We start from the raw sequence: 22,657 nt of genomic DNA on the forward strand, positions 1-22,657 counted from the left end.
CAGCTGCCAATGCAATGAGTGGTGAACTCAAATTAGATGTGATGCTCGAGTTTGAGGAAAACCCACATACATCGAGTAGACAGGCATCTACTACATTCAATGTTAGCCATACATCGATAGTAAACATATTAAAAAAAATAAAATGCATCCCTATAAAATGATACCTATCAGAAACCCATAAAAGACGATTTTGATAGAAGAACTTATTTTTGTGAGCAAATGATGGACATGTTGGATAACATATTATTTTTCGGGTAGGAAAAGGCCTTACTGTTGATCGTGGGTGGCCCTATTGATTACCTAACCAATATTTCTAAACATCCACAATTTGAAGGGGAAAATAGTCATCTAAGATGAACATATATTAGGAGTATACTAGCTATTCTTCATTGGCTTTTCAATTCGCTACTCAAGATTAGTAGCTGACGCTTTTTAAAAAGATAAGTTTTAATAGTTGTGAAACTTCGCGAGTTGTAGATGAGGGTCGGGTATTCCCACTCACTTTGAACCTTCCTACCTATCTGCATTATTTAGGCCTTATTTCTTTATCATAGAAAGAGCTCTGATGAGTTTGATTAAATTATCTCGGGAAAATGTTTCACCATGAACGCTTTGTTTACATTCTTCCTATAAACTTGCCGTTGACAAAATTTTGAACCATCCATATTTCCTCCTCCTTTGTGATCGAGTTGCAAACGACCCAATGAGCTCCTCTCTGCAATTTCCTAAAAGCCGAACCGTAACAATATCTTCTGGTAGTTCAATCAAGTATACGTTTTTCACAACGTACACTCCCGACGTCTTGACGAGATAAAAACCACCCGAAAGTCTTTTGTCGAAGAACTCGAGCCAACAACAAGGACCTCATTACGTCCTCGAGTCTGCGATGATACCGTCTAAGATTTAATTTTCAAAAGGCGTTATTTATAGATTCATCAAGAGGTTTCGACGCTGAAAGCGTAGTTTTGGGCCTGGTGTGCCTTTGAGTCGTTTCAGGATTGTTTGAAAGCCAACTTGACGTTAATTAATTGTAGTGGCAGGGGGGGACATTGGCGATGCCTCCACCGGGAGTTCCGGAAAACAATTAATTTTCTTCGAACTCCGTTATAACTTCACGTGTTTCGAGAAATTGAGTGGAGATTTCCAATGATGAAATCCCGACGGGCGATCCTCTTTCAATCATTACGTCGGACTCGGCCTAGTTGAAATATTACCCCCTGTCTTTTGTGGTGTCGAACATTTGTTATCTGTCAATCATGCATCTTCTGACCCGAATAGTAACTAGTAGTAATCGATACACCATTAGGTTAACTTAGAGGAGATCACGAAAACAAATTGATCGAGAAAATCATTTCTTTCGACAGGGCTATTCTTAGGATTCATCTCATAATTCCGCAAGTATCATTATTTTACCGTGTCCCCCATTTTCAACCCATCAATCCTTCTGGTTTGTCTTGTCGTAAAAGTGATTAGTTAGATTGCACTGTTCATTAAGAGCAATATGACGATATCACAATACACCACAATTCTACAGAAAAATAATAATACAATAAGTTATTGAGCACAGAACTTTACATAAAGAAGTATATTGCATGAGACATTTTTGAATTACAAGCAAACAACAACAACTATGCTGTGATATACTGTCAACCTAACCACCCGAATTATGATATCTTTTTCAATGACAAAATCCACGATTTATTCCTACAAAACCCAACGGCAACCAGACCAACAGGTACACGCATAAGAGAGCCACGTATTATCCCAGATTTGAAAGTTTTCACACTCGCTTTCCGGAGTTCCTCCATGGAAACTAGCTGATATACATTGCAATGTTTCGGGAAGTGAAATTTCCTTAACTACTGCAAAATATATACTGATGGATCAAAGACCGAGTATGGGGTGGGCTGTGCATTCCTGGTAAATGGACACCTTCATCGCTGGTTGATGCACTCAATGACCAGAATTATATGCTATATACCAATCTTTACTATTCTGTGAATTTGCATTCACAGTATTCCTACATAATTTAATTGATGAAAGAAATAAAATTTCACATGGAACACTGTCATCCAAAAATTAATCTCTCCTAAAAATATACCCTTTCAATTTCATCATCTGAAGAAGTTCCGGTTCGAAGATTATTTGAGAAAAGAATTCAAATCTTGTTGAAAGTCTATAATGATCCAAAATCTGTGGACACTATCGATCATCTTCGTTGTACACAATACGTCAAGTCTACAAAACTGATAAACCTGTGCAGTTATCTAAAATTCCACAAACAAGTGCAGCACCTCACCAACATTTCAATCGTATTTATTATCAAGTTCAAACTTAGGGCATGATTCGGAACGCCAGGAATGGGGTTGGACAATGCGTAATGAATTCCTAGAACCTACCACCACAATTTTAGCATCTGCTCCAGAGGAATTGCTCAACACAATATTCTGCAACTGCAACAGTAGTTGTGGTTTGCGATGTGGATGCAGGAAATCGGGGTCGCACTGCTCGTTAGCTTGTGGCCAGTGTAATGGACAAGCTTGTCTCAATGCTTCACCAGAGCGATATCAATGAAGACTGAGCCTTTGACCTCGAAATTATGGGAGACAAATGTCGTTGAAGACGATAAAGAAGAGGACTTTGAAATACTACAGCGGTCGGAAGGCGACGATGAAGAAGAAGATGACTGAAATTATAAGTTGTAGTTCTTGTAATTTTTATTACATTCACAGTCATAATAAATATTTGAATGATTTAAGTTTTCCTCTTTGGTGAAACATTTCAGAAGATTTTCAATAGATTTCCTGAAATATTTTACATCCAGTAAAAATGGAAATTATTCATCACCATTGACTTTTTAGTGGTTAACTAACTTTATTCGACGTATTATATTTACTGAGACTCTTGGATAACTTTCAATTATGCTATGTTTATCTAAGCGCTGCGCGTCTTATCTAGAAAACAAAATTAATGTTTATAAAACATTTGTGATAAACTAATTTTTGTAATCTTTAAACTTGGATATTTCAAGACACAGAAAATGATGATAGAATTTTACAGTTTATCTTTAAATATGCCTGAACTACAATGAACTACAAGCACAATCAACAAACCAAAGCAAGTGAAAATACATTATTTTTAAATGACACTTATTATTGTGTCACGCTCATCTGCCAATTCTTGTTCTTCTGAGGATTTGTAATTGTTGAAATGGTATTCTCATTAAAAAAACTACTTTCACTGTTCTTTCATTCTTTTGGAGAACGTTCTACATGTTTGACCAACATTTAGTTTTAAAAATCGAGTGATTTGTACCTTACCTAACCGTAGGTGACAGTAAAGCATTAACAATTCAATCACAAATGAATACTAACCTCCCTCTCGTTGTTTCCATAACTGATTCCGAGATTTGGCATGGACCGAAGGATGGCCACCAAGGACTGTATTGTATTGCTGTAGACCACCGGTCGATACTGCTTGTGGTCTTCGGGCGTAAATCCACTTTCGTGGATAATTCTGCAAAAGAAAACAAACATGAAAGAATATATCATGATAAGTGACGGAATATTTAATTTATTCAAATAATTGCAAAAATGCATTAGTGAGAAGTCGACAAGGGAGCAGAAAAAATGCACTTCCCTTGGGTCCTAGATAATAGTATCTATGTATGGTGTGCGGAAAAGAAAGAGGTTTCAAAGGTCAGTTCTGGGTCAGCGAAAATGCAACAGGTAGAATATGTTAACACTGAACAATATAGAAAGAAATATTTGCTGATTACAGTGAACTACCAAGGTTTTCTGGTGGCTTATAAAAGTGTATACATAATCCAGTCATTTAAGCTTGAATTAGGTAAGAATCTCGGAATTAGAGATACCCAGCTGTAAGTCTGTAAATACTTGTATATTGACACCCTAAAAGTTGTCTCAAAACCTACATATGGTATGGTGTAAGCAACTATTAAATTTCAAGGTCAAAGGTCACAAAAATCGGTTTTTTGCGCTTTTTTGGAAAATATCTCATTTCCTATGGGTTTTTTGCTATTTGTATTTATTATCAATATTGTAGAATACAAAATTCTCTACAAATTTTGTTCAAAAAAATTTTTTATACGGTGAACCGTTTTCGAGATAGAGGGCGGAGAGCGCGCGGTCACAGCATCACTTCAGGTCAACCGGTGCCTCCGGTCGAAAACGCGCCATATATAGTTGATGAACTATCGATAAATCAATGATTATAAATATTTGTCAATTTTTATTAACTATTATATTATATCATTTTCTTCATGCATTAAATCTATATCTATTCAATAATACTGATAACTGTATGATGCGGATGTTCTTATTGTTGAAACTGCAATTGAAGAATCAAAGTCTAAAAAAACTGCAGTTATAATAGGACAAGATATTGATTTACTTGTCATTTTAATTGGGCGTACACTGTCTTACGAACAAGAAATTTTCTTTAAAAAAGTTGGGAGATATACTAGACTAAAAGTTTTGATAATTATCCTCATTCTAAGAAACATATTTTATTTCTGCACGCATTAAGTGGCTGTGACACAACTTCTGCGCTTTTTAAAAAGGTAAAAAAATCATTTTTAAAAGTTTTTGAGAAACTGACAAATTTGGATGAACTAGCTGCAGCATTTGAGGAAGAAAATTGTTCGGCCCAGAGATTATTAGAGAGTGGAACTCAAACCTTATTGGCAGTCTATAATGCTCCGAAATCTGTGAAAAGTCTCGATCATCTTCGTTATATGCATTACGTCAAGTCTACAAAACTTAATAAACCTGTGCAGCTTTCAAATATTCCACCAACAAGTGCAGCTGCTCATCAACATTTCAACCGTGTATATTATCAAGTTCAAACTTGGTTAGGACATGATTTGGAACCCCAGGTATGGGGTTGGGCAATGCGAAACGATTTTCTGGAGCCTATCATGACAATTTTACCACCTGCTCCAGAAGATTTGCTAAATACAATTTTCTGCAACTGCAAGAGTGGTTGTGGTTCGCGATACGGATGCAGAAAAGCGGGCTTGCAATGCTCTTTAGCTTGTGGCCAATGTAATGGGCAAGCTTGTCTCAATGCTCTACCATATTAGAGCGACATTAACGAAGATGGAACCTTTGACCCCGAAATCATGGAAGAACTTGAGACAAATGTCGTTGAAGACGATAATGAAGACCAGTTTGAAATTTACCAGCAGCCAGAAGACGACGATGAAGAGGAAGAATATGATTAAAATTATAAATTGTAGTTTTTGTACCCTTTATTCCATTTCTTTACTTTCAATAAAAATAAATGTATTCAATAATATTTTTTAATAAAAAAATTAATTCATAATTTATTTGTTTTTTTTTCATCATGTAAGAAGTTATAAATATTAATTAGGTTGAAATTCAAATATAATTCCTATATTTTCATTAACAATTCTGCAATTACATGGGCAGGTAAGTGTTGTTAAATAAATTAATACTGAATAAAAACTGGATAAGTTAGGAAAAAAATGATAAAATATAATATAATAGTTAATAAAAATTGACAAATATTTATAATCATTGATTTATCGATAGTTCATCAACTATATATGGCGCGTTTTCGACTGGAGGCACCGGTTGACCTGAAGTGATGCTGTGACCCTCCATCTCGAAAACGGTTCACCGCATAAAAATTTTTTTTAAACAAAATTTGTAGAGAATTTTGTATTCTACAATATTGATAATAAATACAAATAGCAAAAAACCCATAGGAAATGAGATATTTCCAAAAAAAGCGCAAAAAACCGATTTTTGTGACCTTTGACCTTGAAATTTAATAGTTGCTTACACCCTACCATATGTAGGTTTTGAGACAACTTTTAGGGTGTCAATATACAAGTATTTACAGACTTACAGCTGGGTATCTCGAATTCCGAGGTGAACTTACTATAATGACTGGACTAACATGTTTATTGGAAGGACCAGGAGTACGGATAACCCTTTTTCATCACCAAATCATTATGGATGACGTTAAAGTCGTCATGATGTACTTTTTCGAAATTAAATTTCCTATTTCCTAGAATTCGGCATAAGTTCCAAAATGGCTTGATAGAAACTGGTGAGCAATAAGAGGAAAATAACTGAATCACAAATTCGCATATTGAGGTTGATTAGTTACAACCATTAGGAAACTTTGATTATTATTTGTGTTAAAGTATTTGTAATAGAGAAGAAGGTAGGAGAATTAAAAGAATATCAATGTATTTCTGCAATTGAAAACGTTATTGCATATATAAATACTAGGAAACATGAAAAGTAAACAATGAAACACAAACAACATCAAAGCAAAACTCCACGAAAAAGCATCAATTCTTGAAAGAAAATTCATGAAATGATTCCTCTTCAAAGAGTCAACACGGAAACTCCTAGTAAAATTAGTACTCTGAGAATAAAATATATTTATTTCACAAAATAATCGGGTATTCGAAAATAACAACACACAATAACCGAAAACAGTACGTAGAACTGGATGCAGAAAATGAGTCCAATCTCGAAATTGGCAAATATGGAGTTCTCCAGGGTTCAGTTCTGGGGCCCCTCTCATTCATAATATATATCAATGACCTCTTTTTCTATATGTTACCAAGTGAATGCATAGCTTTTGCTGACGACACAACTTTCTGATCATGCATTATTATCTGCCTATCATGCGTTCTTTCACTCTCACATATCATATGGAACAATTCTATGAGGTGATAGTACTGAAGCAAATAAATTTTTTGTTCTTCAGAAAAAGGTGGTAAGAATAATCTCACAGGCCAAGCAGAGTGATTCCTGCAGACCCCTTTTCGCGACATTGAAAATTATGACTTTGCCATCTATATTTATATATCATACACTCTTAGAAATACATAAAAATAAAAGCACTCTCGAAATTAATGCTGATGTCCATGATCATAATACTAGGAGCCGCCTACTCATTAGACCGAACAGATTCAGGTTGGATAAATTAGGAAAAAATTCTATAAACGTTGACTGTTATAATATCTTGCCTCCTCAAGTTAAAGCTTTCGATTATAATACTTTCAAAAAGTATCTAAAGAATCGTCTTATCTAAAACACATTCTATTCTATGGATGAATATATGGCTGCCCAACTCTAGATATAATGCCAATGATCTAGTTCTTGTATTAGCTTTTCTAACGATATTAACTTTGATGTATGTCTATATTTATATAGACATTTTATGATGAATTTTATACTGTTCGCTTTGCATAGCCGTGACTTGTCTTATTTATACAATGTGTCTGTATGAGTTAATTGTACACCTAAAAGATAAATAAATTAATATACAATATACAATAACTGAACATAAAGGGTATTCACACAAGATGTTCGGTAATCGCCAACGTATCACAAAGGAAAATATCTAAAAATGAAATTACATAGGAAATGAATCCTATATACTCGTATGTATTGAATCTCCTAACTGGCAGAAGTCTTTATTATGGACCAGCAGCACTTAGGACACATATGACCCATTGTACATCCTCCCAAGGAGTTGTCCTCCTAGGTCATCGTCCATCTTGTCCTTTCCAAGAAGGTGGACAGGTCTCTCGGAGATATCCCCTTTATATCGGCAAGTGTAGGCCAAGACTCGCCGAACACACACTCTCTTATTGATGATAACTCCGGACATTCGCACAGGACATGTCTAACAGTTTCATCTTCCTGTTCACACATCCTGCATAGAGGTGTCCACTAGCCCCATATTGTGGAGGTGTTTTCTTAGTTGACAGGTCATCGCCAGATATTTCTTCGGCGCCAGCTTCCCAGGGTCGCCACGGGTGATCCTGGAAAGATTGCAACCCATATCTCTAGGGATTGAGCATGGGTGTGACATTTGGCTAGTTCCGCAATTGTCGAAGTCATCATACCGAAGGTGTCACTGGGTCCTAAAGTTGTTAGTCCAGCCGCTTCCTTGTCTAAAGATTCACGACTCCTGTCGTGGCCTTTAATCCACCTCAGGAGAATGTCATTATCTACCGGAGCTTTGGCTAAATCTTGGTGGCACTGTTGTACTAGCCCTGAGGTAGCACGTCTGCCCAAGGCTAATAGGGCTTGTCTGCTATCAGTGCAGATTGTTGTTTTTGCCGGAAATTCCTTTCCTGGTTATTTCTTTTGTAGCGATTGAGATACTAGCCAATTCTGTTTGAACCACGCTGGTATTTTTTCCATTCCCCACTTAATCCTTTTAGTGATTTGGAGTACACTCCATATCCTGAGCCTTCTTTGGTTTTCGAGCCGTCTGTATATATGCGTATTGTATTTGTAGCGTCTGACTCTGTGTTCTGTTTTATTTGTATTTTGTAGGGTTTATTAAACACAAACCTGGGTTCAATTGCATAGACCAGGTTTGTGCATTCTTTAAAAAATATTTCTCCACTTTCTCTAGTAAGGCACCTACAACTTGTTTTCTGCCAACAATTTTGGAAGTCATACTTTTTTTGGTACATGAGAGAAAAATGATGAGAGTAAATTTTTAAGATATGTGCGCACACCGTCACGAAAAACTGACACCCTGAAGCTTATTCTTCTATAATTAATATGGCCGTTGATTTTCAGTCGAGTGCATTTGGCCAGACTCCTCTTGTTCATAGTGAATAGAAGCGTCGTCCGGGGGCGTAGCTGTCTTACTCGAAGCAATGCTGCCATCCTCAAGAGAATGATAAATTCTCTTTCATTAAAACACTTCATTAGTTTACTAGGGAGCCAATATGACATTCTCAAATAACACATCTAAGATAGAAAATTATATTTAACATTCTCCAATTTTATGAGTTGTTTCTAGAAAGATGAATAGTTTAGGTTATGAATTTATCATGTACAAATTTGTCATGATTCAAATCAATATGAAAGCATGACACAGAATTTGTTTAAACAATATTATGACTCCCGAAGATGTTAGGATATAGCGAAACACGCGTCGCGGTTTTGTAATCTTTTAAATGGAAATGTTACACTGAGGTGTTTTTTGAAAACAAGACTAGGCTCTACAACTGACGGCCTTGGGGGGCGTCGTTCATCTTTGATATTTAAGGAGTGAGTTCTCTGTTGATCCCATTAGATTAGATTGTCGGGGAGCTAGCCCATGACCTGATTCACTGCGACCTTTTCAGATCTATTGTGATGCTCCTTGAATGTTAGAGCTCATTGTCTAGCTTGATGTCTTTGATGAGATTCCATAGCCTTGACACTGACCCTTTCATATAGCTGGCAGCTTCCGGTTTCTCTTCCCCGCATCCTGCGTGTCTCAGCCTTGCTATCGCTTCGCATTCACAGAGCACATGCAGTGCAGTTTCTTCCTCGTCTTGACAGAACCTGCATTGGGTTTCTTCTGCCAGACCCATGCTGCTCATATGATTTCTTGAGTCGGCTATGCCCCGTTAGTAGACCCACCCTACCCTTATAACCTTACGGTTGCGGTTTAGTAGGTCTTCCATGAATCTGCGCGATGGTTTTTTATGAACTCTTTTGCCTGCACCATTCCTGGGAGCTTATTCTACCAATCTATCGATACATTAAAACACTATTTTAACTAACTCTAAAAGTATCCGTAAAAGTATCCGAAAAAAGTATCCCAATACTTGTATCCGAGTACATTTTCAGGTGAAAGTATCCGTAATTTTTTAAAAAGTATCCGGATACATTGAAAGTATCCGTATTCGGTATTCGGATCCTTTTTTCCTGTATCCGACCCAACTCTGTGTCCGAGGCTGTTGATCCCATAGATGACATCTTCGTGAAAGGAGATGTCATCGATCTTACCAACACCTTGATGTCAGAAGTAGGGACTTTTCGAAAATACAATGAATGGAAAAAAAATCAAATTTTGTTAGATTCCTTTCCAATTCTGAGGATGAGGGCAGAGTTTAGCCTTCAAAACGTTAAAATAAGTATCTGTATAATTTCTTAGCTCTTTTTTTTCCACTTTCGTACAATATGATAGAATAGTTATTACATTTTTTTGTTCATTACAAATTGTTGTACAAAAAATATTTTGTACAACAAAATAGGACGAAACTGTAGTAACGTTAGTTACAAATAAAAGTGGTAAAAAACATAGAAAGTTTAAATTCTCTCTTTTTCAAAGAATATTTTATACTTCTTTATAGAATTCACATGATTATATACAAACTGAAATATTTCTATAACCGGCAATAGAACCATAAAACGAGCTAACAGCTCTACCGTTCATTATGACCCTCTCTATAAAAAAATTCGAAACTTTTTTCCTGAAAATCATCGTTTTTAAAAAATTGACATTTAATTTACCATATAGTATTCCAAATATGTCTGAAACTGTCGATGTCAATATTTTCCAAAAATTCAGCTGTTGAACCCCTTAATATATATGTATGAATCACCACAAATGTGCTGAGTCATACGCTTTTTCCAACATGTCACGTTCCACAATCTTATGTTGAAAAAAAATTGTTGGTCGAGTTGGTTATCATCTGAATAACAGGGAGATTCAATGTCATTGTGCACTTCTAATATTGTAGGATACAACTTTTAAATAGTATCAATTTCTATAACCTTTTCATTGTTAACTGAGAATTCAAAGAAAATATGAAAACCAACTCAAAAACAAAATATTTTCAGCGTTATACTGTGAATAAAGTGGAGCATAATATGTAAAGGATAGGAAAAAGTATCGTATTATTAATTTTCCTAAGATAACTTTTGTTTGCTGATATTGTCCCCTGTTGTCTATCAGTAAGACGAATAGCACTACTGAATAATTCAGGCCGTCAGAAGTAGTGGAATAGAAAAACTTTAAATTGACTTTTAGACATTTTTTGTATGTTATTTCCCTGGTCGATTTAGTGAGATTAAGTAAGTTTTTCAGGAAGGCGGAGGAGATGGAAATGTAGCGGAAAAACAAAAAAATAAAATCGTAATTAACTTCGCAAGTCTTCCTCTCTTGACTTCCGTGCTCATTCAATATAGTTAACAAGATTCTCCAGATCGTCTGCTTGAATATATTTTTCTTAATAATCGATCCAGTAATATAACGTGTGCCAAGTGGAAAACTAACAGAAATATGTGTATTTTAGAACTTCCGTTCTTAATCATCTCAATATATGACCAGCAGTTCACTCACACCCCCATACGACTGAGAGGAATGATATTTGAACTGGCTAACCCAATAACCATTGAAGGTTATCCGGATATACATCCAGTGGGGACCAATGACTAATGGACCTATACCACTGGATGTATACACCCAATCTCCTTCTAAGGTTTGGTTCAGCAGCAGTTCAGGAATGACACGCCTGAGACGCACATGTCACCCCAGTTCACAAAAGCTTTAGCATTTGCTATCGGATCGAGGAACCTTGCCCTCAGTTGCGGTAAATGGACCTTCTCCATTTTGTGTATTTTAGCCTCAAACCCCAAAGAACTGAGAGGAATGATATTTGAACTGGCTAACCCAATAACCATTGAAGGATATACATCCAGTGGGGTCCAATGACTAATGGACAGAAATATCTCAGCAATAGAGTACTTGATATGAAAATTCAGTTTCCTCAATGAGACTGACTCTACAGGAAACAATCTTGATGGGTCAAACCTAGAGGTCTAAGGCCACTTCAATTAAATGGTTGTCGTGTCTGTGAAAGTGCTGCGATTTGTTTTAGCTGAATCACAAATAAAAGATCAATCGCGGTCTCCAACACATCGACACAGATTTCTGTTATGAGGTTTAAAAAAATATGTTTAAAATATGTTTTTTCTGTTAACAGCTATCGCAAGCTAAGGGCTAACGAGGTCTTACTATTTAACGTTTGATTCTTAACACGCTAGTTGAATAAACTTCTTTTAACTTAATTTATATGAGTTCTATTCTACACATATGATAAGGGATACTGATTATATTATTTCCTGACAAGTTTTGCTCGCTGGCCGCTCATTAAAATAATCTGATACGAAATATCATGCCTTCATATAGAAATGTTACAGCTGACCTATTTCAATGTTATTCCAATGAATCACATAGATCAAAGTTGTGCTATTCACTCAAATCTTAGTTCAGGAAATGTTCCATTGTACTTGAAAAGCAAATATTTCAGAAATCTATGCTGGATATATTCAACAATTTTTAATGTAATCCGGTAAAACGGCGATCAAACCAAGCTTGCAAGTTTGTAGCTGTTGCGAGCATTAACAAACCTAGTTCGGTGCCGAAAACCGAACTAGGTTTGTTAAAGCTCGCAACAGCTGCAAACTGACGATAAATGAAAGCAAAAAACTTCACAATCGGAGAATTAGGGATGAACTGCTTGCCAATCCCAACGGGTCTAGATCCTTCAGGTCGGTAGCTTAAGCTGTTAATCAAAACTTTACAAAATCCACAATTCCACCACTATCACAAGCGGATGGTTCAATTGCAACAACAGCCATAGAAAAAGCAAATCTACTAGCTGAACAATTTGCATCCCACTCCACAGTCGACTTACTGGGAAAGGCACCACCCACTATTCCCAACCTAGAATCCACAATGTCGGAAATTACTTCTTGACAGCGCCAGCGTCTAGTTAGGCGAATTTTGAAACAGCTCAATATCAACAAGGTGTCTGGCCCTGAAGAAGTGCCCGTCATCGCAAAAAGTGCGCAAATGAACTTGCACCAGTATTTTGCAGACTTTTCAACCTGTAAGAAAGGGGTTTTTCCTTAATGTTGGAAGGTTGCTCGCGTTGAACCTATTCCCTAAAAGTGCAAAGAAAATCTTCCAAATAACCATAGACCAGTCGCTTTGCTATCATTGATATCAAAAATCATGGAGAAAGTCGTGAACCACCATCCCCTCAATATTTGGAAGGCTTCAACATCTTGAGTGATCATCAATATGGCTTTCGGAAATCAAGATCAATAGGCGACCTTCTGTCGTATGTCACCCATATTTGGAATAACGCAATCGAGAAACATGGAGAATCAAGAGCTGATCCGCTTGATATTTCTAAGGCCTTTGACCGTGTGTGGCATGAGGATTTGCTGGCCAAACCTCGGCCAAACTATGGCTTCTCGGATCATTTCTGTGTATGGCTTTCCAGCTTCCTGAAAGAACGTTCTCTGCAAGTGGCCGTCGATGGATATCTTTCGAATACTCTGACCATCAACGCTGGTGTTCATATTTTCTCCAACCCTCTTTTTTATTGTATCTCAACGACTTATTGGAAAAAACCAAGAACCCAATATATTGTTTTGCTGACGACAGCACACTTGTCTCGCCATTCCATTTGGATTCCAGGACATCGGCTACGGAGGCACATATTCACCGGCAGCAGGAGGTTGCATATTTTAATAAGGATCTAGAAGTGATTTCGAATTGGGGTGAAAGTAACCAGGTTCAATTCAATGCCACAAAAACCCAGGCATCGGTTTTCTCTAAGAAGATAAATGTCTTCAAACCGGATATCATAATGCCAGGTGAGACTATTGCGCTTTCTGCTTCGATGACTTTGTTGGAAGTTAAAATGGACACCAATATGTCCTGGCACAATCATGTCGCTGGAATTGCTAAGGCTGCTTCTCAAAAGCATGCAACACTGTTCCGAACCAAAAAACTATACACACCTCAGCAACTTTTGATGATTTATAAAGCTCAGATCAGACCTTCTTTGGGGTATTCTCATGTGTGGAGCTCTGCCCCCAAACGTTCCCTGAAGTTGCTGGATTCTATCCAGAAAAGACGCACCCGCCTGATTGGAGACGTTAAAATCACGTGCAACCTTGATAACCTGGGACATCGGAGAAATGTTGGAGATTTGTCTCTCTTCTATAGATATTTTCACGGGAAGTGTTCAAGTGACTTGGCACATTTGATTCCACCAAGAGCGATACATATCAGAAATACGCGACGGACTGTGGCTGCCCATCGTTTTGAGGTTCATCTCAGTACACCTTGAACTTCACTGTTTAAGAACTCTTTCATCTGGAGAAATGCGTTTGTGTGGAAGAAACTTCCTGAGAACGTTTTTCCAAATGATTTTATCTTCAGCGAGTCGAATCCAATGTGAATCGCTACTTTCGCACAGACACCGCTCTGAGAGCGCCTTAAAGATGTTCCTGTAGCGCTTGTGTTTTGTCCTAAAAAAAGGCTAGCACAATATAATTTGCTTCTCGCGAATGTACTGAATAAGATCACTACATCGGTTTTTTAGACAGTATTCCAATGTTTTGAGAGCCGACACCTCGACCCTATTAATTTCACATTATTATTTTTTTCTGTAGTGATATATTGGTGGTGATTCTTCAACCTGAGTATGTTTGTAATGAACTACTTTTCAGCTTTATCCTCCGCTTCTGCAGAAAGGTCATTCAATGACTATTTTGAATAGATATCGATGGTGACATCAGCAAAGAGCATCCTCATATGGAGAGACGTTGGCTCAAGTCATTAATATAGATTACGACTGAAACATAGCCCTGAGGTACACCAAATTTCACATCTATGAATCTCAACCGCTTGGAATCGTTCAAATTATAAGGTATATGTTCAAATTTTGCGGGCTACGTACGTACAACCCTTTGGGTTGCGGTGGAGGGTCGAATAGACCCACTCACTTTAAACCTAACCTAACATTCGATTAGCGACTTTTTTATTTTTGAAGCTCAATTTATTCACGAGCGCTTGACTTGGGGAGTGAACTGGTGAATGCGTGACGAGAGCGTTACGAAAAGTGTGATCGGGCGAGGCGAACGGAAGTTGAGATGAAGGTATAAGTTAGTGAAGATAGAAAGAGAGAAACAGTGTTCAACGATTTTATGCTATCGACAAAAATGGATCTAAAAATTTGCATCAAATGAAATTAAATGTTCAAAAATTGTTATGGAGAATCGCCGAATCATTATTAGAGAAGTTGCTGCAGATGTCGGCATATCGTTTGGCTCATGTCATGCAATTTTTTCGGAAATTTTGGGCATGAAGCGTATGACAGCGAAGTTCGTTCCAAAATTGCTGAATTTTGACAGAAAAAATGAAAAATGAAAATTCGCCTTATTTTTATAACAGACCCCGTCTATCGTGGAAATAATTCCACATCACACAACCCCAATCCAAGCATATCCCCTGTCACCCACCCCTGTGTAAAATCCGATATCAATCAGCAATCTTGAATTAACGTTGCTCGAGGCCGGAAGAAACCCGGTATCTTACACGTTTCCCATAAAATATAACCCTGTATAAACGACATGCTCGTCGAACGCAAACATTCATCAGATTATCTATATTTATGGTCGGTTCAAGACGATCGTTTGCCCAGCACTACGGAAGTGACATCATTCTAGAAAAACATGGTTTATGGATTCCATGATCAGGTTGCCTGGAACGTCAGATATCAGAGTCGAACTGGCCATATGGTCGAGGTGACGTTTGCCAGCGGGGCTCTAACTCGCGTGGGCCCCGACCCTGAGTACTTCCAGATTGAAGACTTTTATATTCAAAGTAACCGGTATTGTGCATACTTAAAGTGTCGGCGCTCTCAAAGGCCAAAAGAACCAATACAGAGAAATGAAGCCGCTGCCAACTAGTCCACATGGACTGAAGAATTGGCGGTTCGTATTGGATAATTTTTACTAACAGAGTTTCATGATTGGTTGAAGAGTCATAAAAACAAACTCCAAAAAGGGGAGGCAAACCGCGGACACATGTTTCTGGCTCTTGGCCTCATCAGCGCGGTGCAGCCAAGTGTAAAGATGGGCAACACTTGTTTGTGTTGTTTCCTGCTTTCGGCAAATGTGTTGTTTTCTGCTTTCGGCAAACAAGTGTTGCCCATCTTTACACTTGGCTGCACCGCGCTGATGAGGCCAATAGCCAGAAACACGTGTCCGCGGTTTGTTCCCCTTTTTTGGAGTGTTGTATCCACGAATTGTTTCATTTTTGATTCGTATCATGTACACTCGATAAAATCTCTATTTGTATTTATATTCTAGACCCGGATGTCATGCAGGTAGCTATAGCTGCCTACGTGGTTATGTTAGATGTAGCCTGGGAATTCTAGATCTTCTAACTGGAACCACAAATGTGCGGTTGGCTTCTGTTGTTGACTCCGTGCGTATGTGTTGTTTCCTGCTTTCGGCAAACAAGTGTTGCCCATCTTTACACTTGGCTGCACCGCGCTGATGAGGCCAATAGCCAGAAACACGTGTCCGCGGTTTGCCCCCCTTTTTTGGGGGCAAAACTTTGTCAACAAATTCATATACTATTTCCTTATACCTATCTATTACCGTTTAGAAGATATAAATTTATTTTGATATTTTTTTTAACCAAATATGAAGTTTTATAAATGCTGATAATCTTGAACTCTCTTGCACTAAAACGACCAAATTTGAAATGGAGTGGAGTGATACTATGAGGATCTTGGCTATGGAAAAATAAATAAACCAATTATTTAACGTCAGACTTTCGTTGGTGGTTTTGACTGATTGTGATAGCTACCAATTATAATAGAATAATGTCAAGATCTTCATTACTGTATCCTAACAGTAATGAAGATTTCTTGAATTTATTAATAATTTATGGTGAGTGCAATAGAATTCCAAAAGAACATGCCGAGTATTTCATGAAAGATATCCACAACTTCCGAAGCCGAATAATAATGTGATAAATGGACTACTAAAAAACTGTAGGTTGAATGGAACCTTCCGTCCAAAAATCATTCGTAAGAAGACTAAAGTGGATGATGATGACAATGGTATAACAGTTTTGGGATACTTTCATGCATTTCCAAATGCTTCTCTGCACGAGGCTGAAAGGGAGATAGGTATACCCTACGTGACAATTTGTTGAATTCTTAATAAGCATAAATGACATCCCTATAAGTTCTACTGTGTCCAACATTTGAAAGAGACTGATTTACCTCGTAGAGTGCAATTCTTTGAATGGTTACTTGTCAAGACTCAAGAGGCTGAACATTTCCTTGACAATATCATATGGATAGATGAGGCCAAGTTCACAAAAAATGGAGTTTTCAATAGACACAACAGTCATTATTGGGCGCCAGAAAATCCCCATGTTGTCCGCCAAAGAGGTTTTCAAGAAAGATGGCAATTCAATGTATTTTGTGCCATAAAGAATGAGTCAATTTTTTATATCGAGTTTTATGATGATAATTTGAAGATTTACTGAGGAATGGAATTCAAATGATTTTGAATAATAGACTAGGAAGAGAACGTGTATGGTACCAAATGGATGGTGCTCCACCCCATAATTCTCATTCAGTCAGCGAAGCTTTAACCGAAATCTTCGAAGACAGATAGATTGGTAATAATGGACCTTTTCGTTGGCCTCCTAGAACACCAGATGGCAATCCATTAGATTATTTCGTGTGGGGTTTCATTAAAAATAAGGTTTACTCTACTCCAATAACAACAATGGAAGATATAAAATCGGGAGTTACAACTGCTTTCAATAGTTTTACTCCAGACTTGATCAGAAGCGCTACACATGACAATCTTTTGAAGAGATTACATGTTTGTTTAAGTAGAGGTGGAGATGTGTTTGAACATATTCTGAAATACACTGACGATTAAAGTTCGTGTTTCAGGGTTAATAAAACTATTGTTTGAAGAGAAGTTTCATTCGATGGTTGAGGAGTATTTTAATAATTATCTTTCCTTTGTATTATCTGTGACTAATTGAGAAACATCAAACGAAATCTGTTTTACAAAAAAGAGTGATGAACAAGGAAACCATGTCAATTTCCGTTTGAAACAGTTTATCTCAAAAACGGATCAAAATAGAAATAGTATTATCTGAACAAAGTTAATCTAAAATTGGATGTAGAGCTCAAAAATGTTGAAATATACAGGGTGTTTCATTTGAAAAAATTGAGTTCCACTAATTTTTTCATGAGATCAAAGTATCTGCATTTTTTGAAGACCCTGTATGAGGCAAATGAAAATATGACTCGGAGTGAAGATCCTCATAGTATCACTCCACTCCATTTCAAATTTGATCGTTTTAGTGCAAGAGAGTTCAAGATTATCAGCATTTATAAAAGTTCATGTTCGGTAAAAAAATATCGAAATTAATTTATATCTTCTGAACGGTAATAGATAGGTATAGGGAAATAGTATATGAATTTGTTGACAAAGTGATAATGAATCATAATATGATATTATATACGGGGTGTTCCATTTGAAAAATCAAAGAAGCCGCTACTTTATAGTAGAAGCGACAACGCCGCTTCGTCTAAAATATTTTAGGCGTGTAGGTCATATTGACTTATGCATACTGTGGAATTTTCAGGTTGATCCGTTGAATAGTTTGCCAGAAACGGCTAATTAACGCTCATCATGAAAAGCCCTGTATATATATATATATATATATATATAATAGTTATTGTGATTCTTATATAATCAGAAATGATTATTGAATAACGAAATTAGTTATCTCCCTAACTATATTATTAAAGGAGAGCAGTTGAAAGGTACGTTGCACTATATCGTTTACTTGAACTATACTTTTTGTGATTTATTGATGTTATTCGAAGTTATGATGTCTATTTCGAGTTAACATCGTTATTGAAAAAATTGATTGGTTAGCTTCAGATATGTTACATTATGAGATATTGAAACTGTATTTTTCTATTGATATATATCATTGACAATCAATAAACATACTTGTATTTCATTACTGATCGGTAGTATCAATATCTCTACAACCTAGGCTTGTGGAAAGCCTCCAGCCAATCTGACCCTCGCGGCCCATTACGACCCTGGCTATTCTCGAGTTTTCCATGCCTTTGGGAGCCGTTCCGGACAAACATTTTGGTCAGCATTATTGCCGGTCGGTATTTGTAGGAAAATTCCGGACGAAGGGTGTAGGGCGCAACATGAGAAGAAATATTCCTCGGCAAGATCTATGGAAATATTATACTAGGAGTCGCCGAAATCATGTGAAATATTACCAATAGTATATTCCTTCAATTCCAATAAAATCGGGAAAACAAGCCTGGTGCGTCTACCAAATATTTGTTATTTATCGTTGCTCCAACTTTATGTATACTGTCAGTTTTTCTTTGAACTGAATGAGTGGTGTTATTGAAAAATACCGCGAAATTTGTGTTTCGAGATGACATTTAAAGTTAAGACCTTGTTTCGAATTTGAAAACTCTTTAAAAAGAAATCTGTTTTTCCGTTAACCAGCTGTCGCACCCGTAAGAACGACAACCCTCAGAAGTGGAAACTTGTGCGAGCTAAGAATTAACAAGGTCTTGCCTTTTAACATGTGATTCCTAACACGAGTTGGACGATAGCAAGTGAAAATTGATCGTTCAGACTAGGACTTGAACCACCGACTAACACGGCAGTCAATTCGAGTGAGTGAAAAAAGCACCCACGTCGAACCGCCTTGCTACCGACCTCTGATACTTGGTTTCTAGATTTCTATTAGATATTGTCACAATTTGAACAGTTGAAAGTTTATTGATTATTATTTTCTGATGTGTGACAACATTGTATTCTGTGTGGTGTTCCAAAAATGATGATCTCAATATCACTCAATACTCAACTCCAGAGAAAAGATTAGTTTATTCCCAATCACAATCACTGAATTGAATTTTGAACTGTAATTGAATTAAGCCCCTTTCGGAACCTCCACACACTACTTTCAACCTTAAAACGACCTTCACCTATGTCGCACGACCTAGCTGAGGTGATTTGGATTTGACTTTGTTGAATTTTAAACTGTAGTTGAATTAAGCCGCTTTCGAAACCTCCCCACACTAATTTCAACCATTAAACGACTTTCACCTATATCGCACGAGGTAACCAAGGTGACTTGGAAGTAGTGTTTTGGATTTGACTTTGAAATACCTAAATCACTAGATTGAATTTTGAACTGTAGTTGAATTAAGCCGCTTTCGGAACCTCCCCACACTATTTCCAACCTTACAACGACCTTCACCTATGTCGCACGACGAAGCCAAGGTAACATGAGGTAGTGGATCTGACCTTGAACTGCCTTAATTCATACCTCATATTTTCGACAGGGTGAATTTGATCTCTAATGACCCCGAGTCAGAACAATATTCAAATGCGTGAACTAGGCGGCTTGCAGAGTCATATTTTTGACTCAATATTTTTGACTTTTGACTCGATATTTTTGACTTTTGACTCGAATGAACTTGAACCATGTCACGCAGCTATTTAGAAGATTTAAAGATTCGACCTTGAACGACCTTCAACTGCCTGAACGAAGAGGCTTTTGGAGTGCATTTTTTATTTGACTATGAGTGACCTTTTGAAATATCACATGCCTTTGCTGAAGTGAGTTTGAGAGCGTAGATGCAATATCTTTCCCTCCCCACCCTTTGAAAACACTTATAAAAGAGGGGCCACTCACTCATAGGAGTCAGTTTGATATCGTGTGAACTGAATATTTCTACAAATATGTTTCACTGTGATGAGTGCAGCAAAAGTTTCAGATTTAAAGATAACATGCGTCATCATATGCAGTCCTGCAGGCCGGATAATGATGCAGGTCCTCCAGCAAAGAAATTGCAATACTGGGAACTTTTTTTGTGTTATTCTGGAAATAGTTGAAGTCTTCTGATTTTAACGAAAATTACATATACGTCTCATTACAACAGTGTGTAGGTATCTTAATTGTATCACACATCGAGATTTTCACTGAAATATAGTTGAGTTCAGAAATCTTCATTCATTGTTTCTTTCTCACCCTATTGCATTTGCAAGAATTTCTCATCTCAGAAAACTTTCTGTCAGATATAAACCAATGTCCGCCAAGGTATTGGACAGAAAAGTATTTGTATTTTGCCAGTTTTTTCTGTAAAGGAAGGTTGGAAGAATTAATAGATACTGCCTCAGACGAATATTCTGTATATGCTGCTCATCTGATTGACTTCAGCAATGTTCTGCTGCTGGACAAATTCATCTGCAAGAATGGTCCATGTGGGGAAACTGCCTTCGTGGCCAGGAAAGTTGTGGCCAAATCATTTCGTGAAAAAAAGTTGGTGGAGACGAATGTTTCGAATTTTTCTTCAACAAAGTAATCAGACTTATTTGACGTCTGAAAAAGTGTTTATTAAATTATACCTACGTGTTTTATTTACGTACCAATTACTGTCTAGGATCATACTATAGAGGAAAAAAGCAATAACATGATTTTTTCAATTATATGGAATAGTTTCTGCAATCTTTTTGTCCTAGCTGCACACGTGGTCTTTACGTTGAACGTATACAACTTCGCCAGAGTGTGAGAGTGTCAGAAAATTTGGGCAGAATTATCTTCCACACATTCAACCATATGGACTACTATGAAACGGATTGATCAATATTTTTTTCTCGCTAGCAGAACTGAACATAACCAAGGATTTACCAATTTTTCAACGAAACCTTCTATCTTGCTGTCAATCACGATGGTTACTATCCTCATTTTTGACATTTTTGTCCTCGGTTTTTCGTATATATTCTATTCCAATATTCGCAGTTGGTCGGTTAAGCTACATATTCACAAAATCCTGAAGGATTGTTTATCTTTAGTGGAATTTTTTGTGAGCAATCTGAATATCTTCCTCAACTAGTCTTCTAATCTAGACAACCGAGTGAAAAATCGTTTCCTGTCTCTTTCTTACTGAAAGGTATTTTCCTAACGGAAAGTGAGCAACAAAATGATACTAAAACACAAAAACTTTGCATACACGACGCAGACAGCGCTGCTCTGATCTATTATCTCATTAGTGATACTAGGCCTCCATGATACGGCATAATTCCACTGCATGATTGTTTTACGAAGTTCGATACAGTCAACAGAAATTCTTTCACCTGGCTTATGACAGAAAATGCGTTCATTTTGTTCAAAATTGGCTTTATTCATCAACGTAATTTCCATCAAGAGCCACACAATCATTTCAGCGCCGCTCTAACATATCAATACCTTTCAATCAGCAATCCCAAATTAGCCAAAAACAATAAAAGGAATTCCATGAAATATCCAAAATATTGTTTTTCTATATAAACTGTGATACATATTCGTCTTGTTGGAACTAGACAATGTTACACACACGCATATGCCACATTTCACAATTTATTTTTTCATTTTTATTGCCGTAACTAAAACAGTCCCATAGTAATTTATTGCCTAACAGAGAGCACCACATGTTCAAAAAATGGTATCAATGTTAAACTCCTCGCTTTAGATGATGATAGTTATATGTAGCACAAAAATGTGTGAATATACTGGAATTAGTAATTGACGTTTTGTGTTTGAAATAAATTTGTTAATATTCTATATTTTTTCAATCAAAGACAAATAAATACATTACAAACAAAATATTACTCTCTTTAAGTGTCACACCGTCTTTCTCTGTGCATTAAATTCAGCTTGCTGAATTTTTTGCCACCTGACATTTTGAATCTGCCCCTTGACATGTTGAATTTTTCCGTATACAAGTTCTGAAACATGTTCGCTGAAATTGATTCCTTAGAACTGTTCCTCGACCAGGTCATCGCCACCTCTTTATCTGGTTCTCACTCATAGCTCTGACACTGACTAATGATCTCTAATGACTCAATGGTAAGTAAGGCATTATTAGTAATATCCTTTTTGTCAAGATATGATTATCCAGAAAATATTTTGTAAACAT

At 36.9% G+C, this 22,657-nt stretch overlaps 1 protein-coding gene across 7 annotated transcripts in view; it reads right to left on the minus strand.

Annotated features, from left to right (window-relative positions):
- Galphao (G protein alpha o subunit) overlaps positions 1-22,657 on the minus strand; it is a 176,205-nt gene that overhangs the window by 57,265 nt on the left and 96,283 nt on the right. For all 7 annotated transcript variants that reach the window (XM_074181373.1, XM_074181376.1, XM_074181375.1 and 4 more), the window contains one exon: positions 3,375-3,516. In XM_074181373.1, coding sequence (XP_074037474.1) covers positions 3,375-3,516 — 142 coding nt within the window. The remainder of the gene's footprint in view (positions 1-3,374; positions 3,517-22,657) is intronic.

The sequence above is a fragment of the Leptinotarsa decemlineata genome, unplaced genomic scaffold (genome assembly GCF_025532065.1).
Source record: "Leptinotarsa decemlineata unplaced genomic scaffold, Ldec_3_MD MMD2_tig00026307_RagTag_RagTag, whole genome shotgun sequence".
Taxonomy (NCBI): Eukaryota; Metazoa; Arthropoda; class Insecta; order Coleoptera; family Chrysomelidae; genus Leptinotarsa; species Leptinotarsa decemlineata.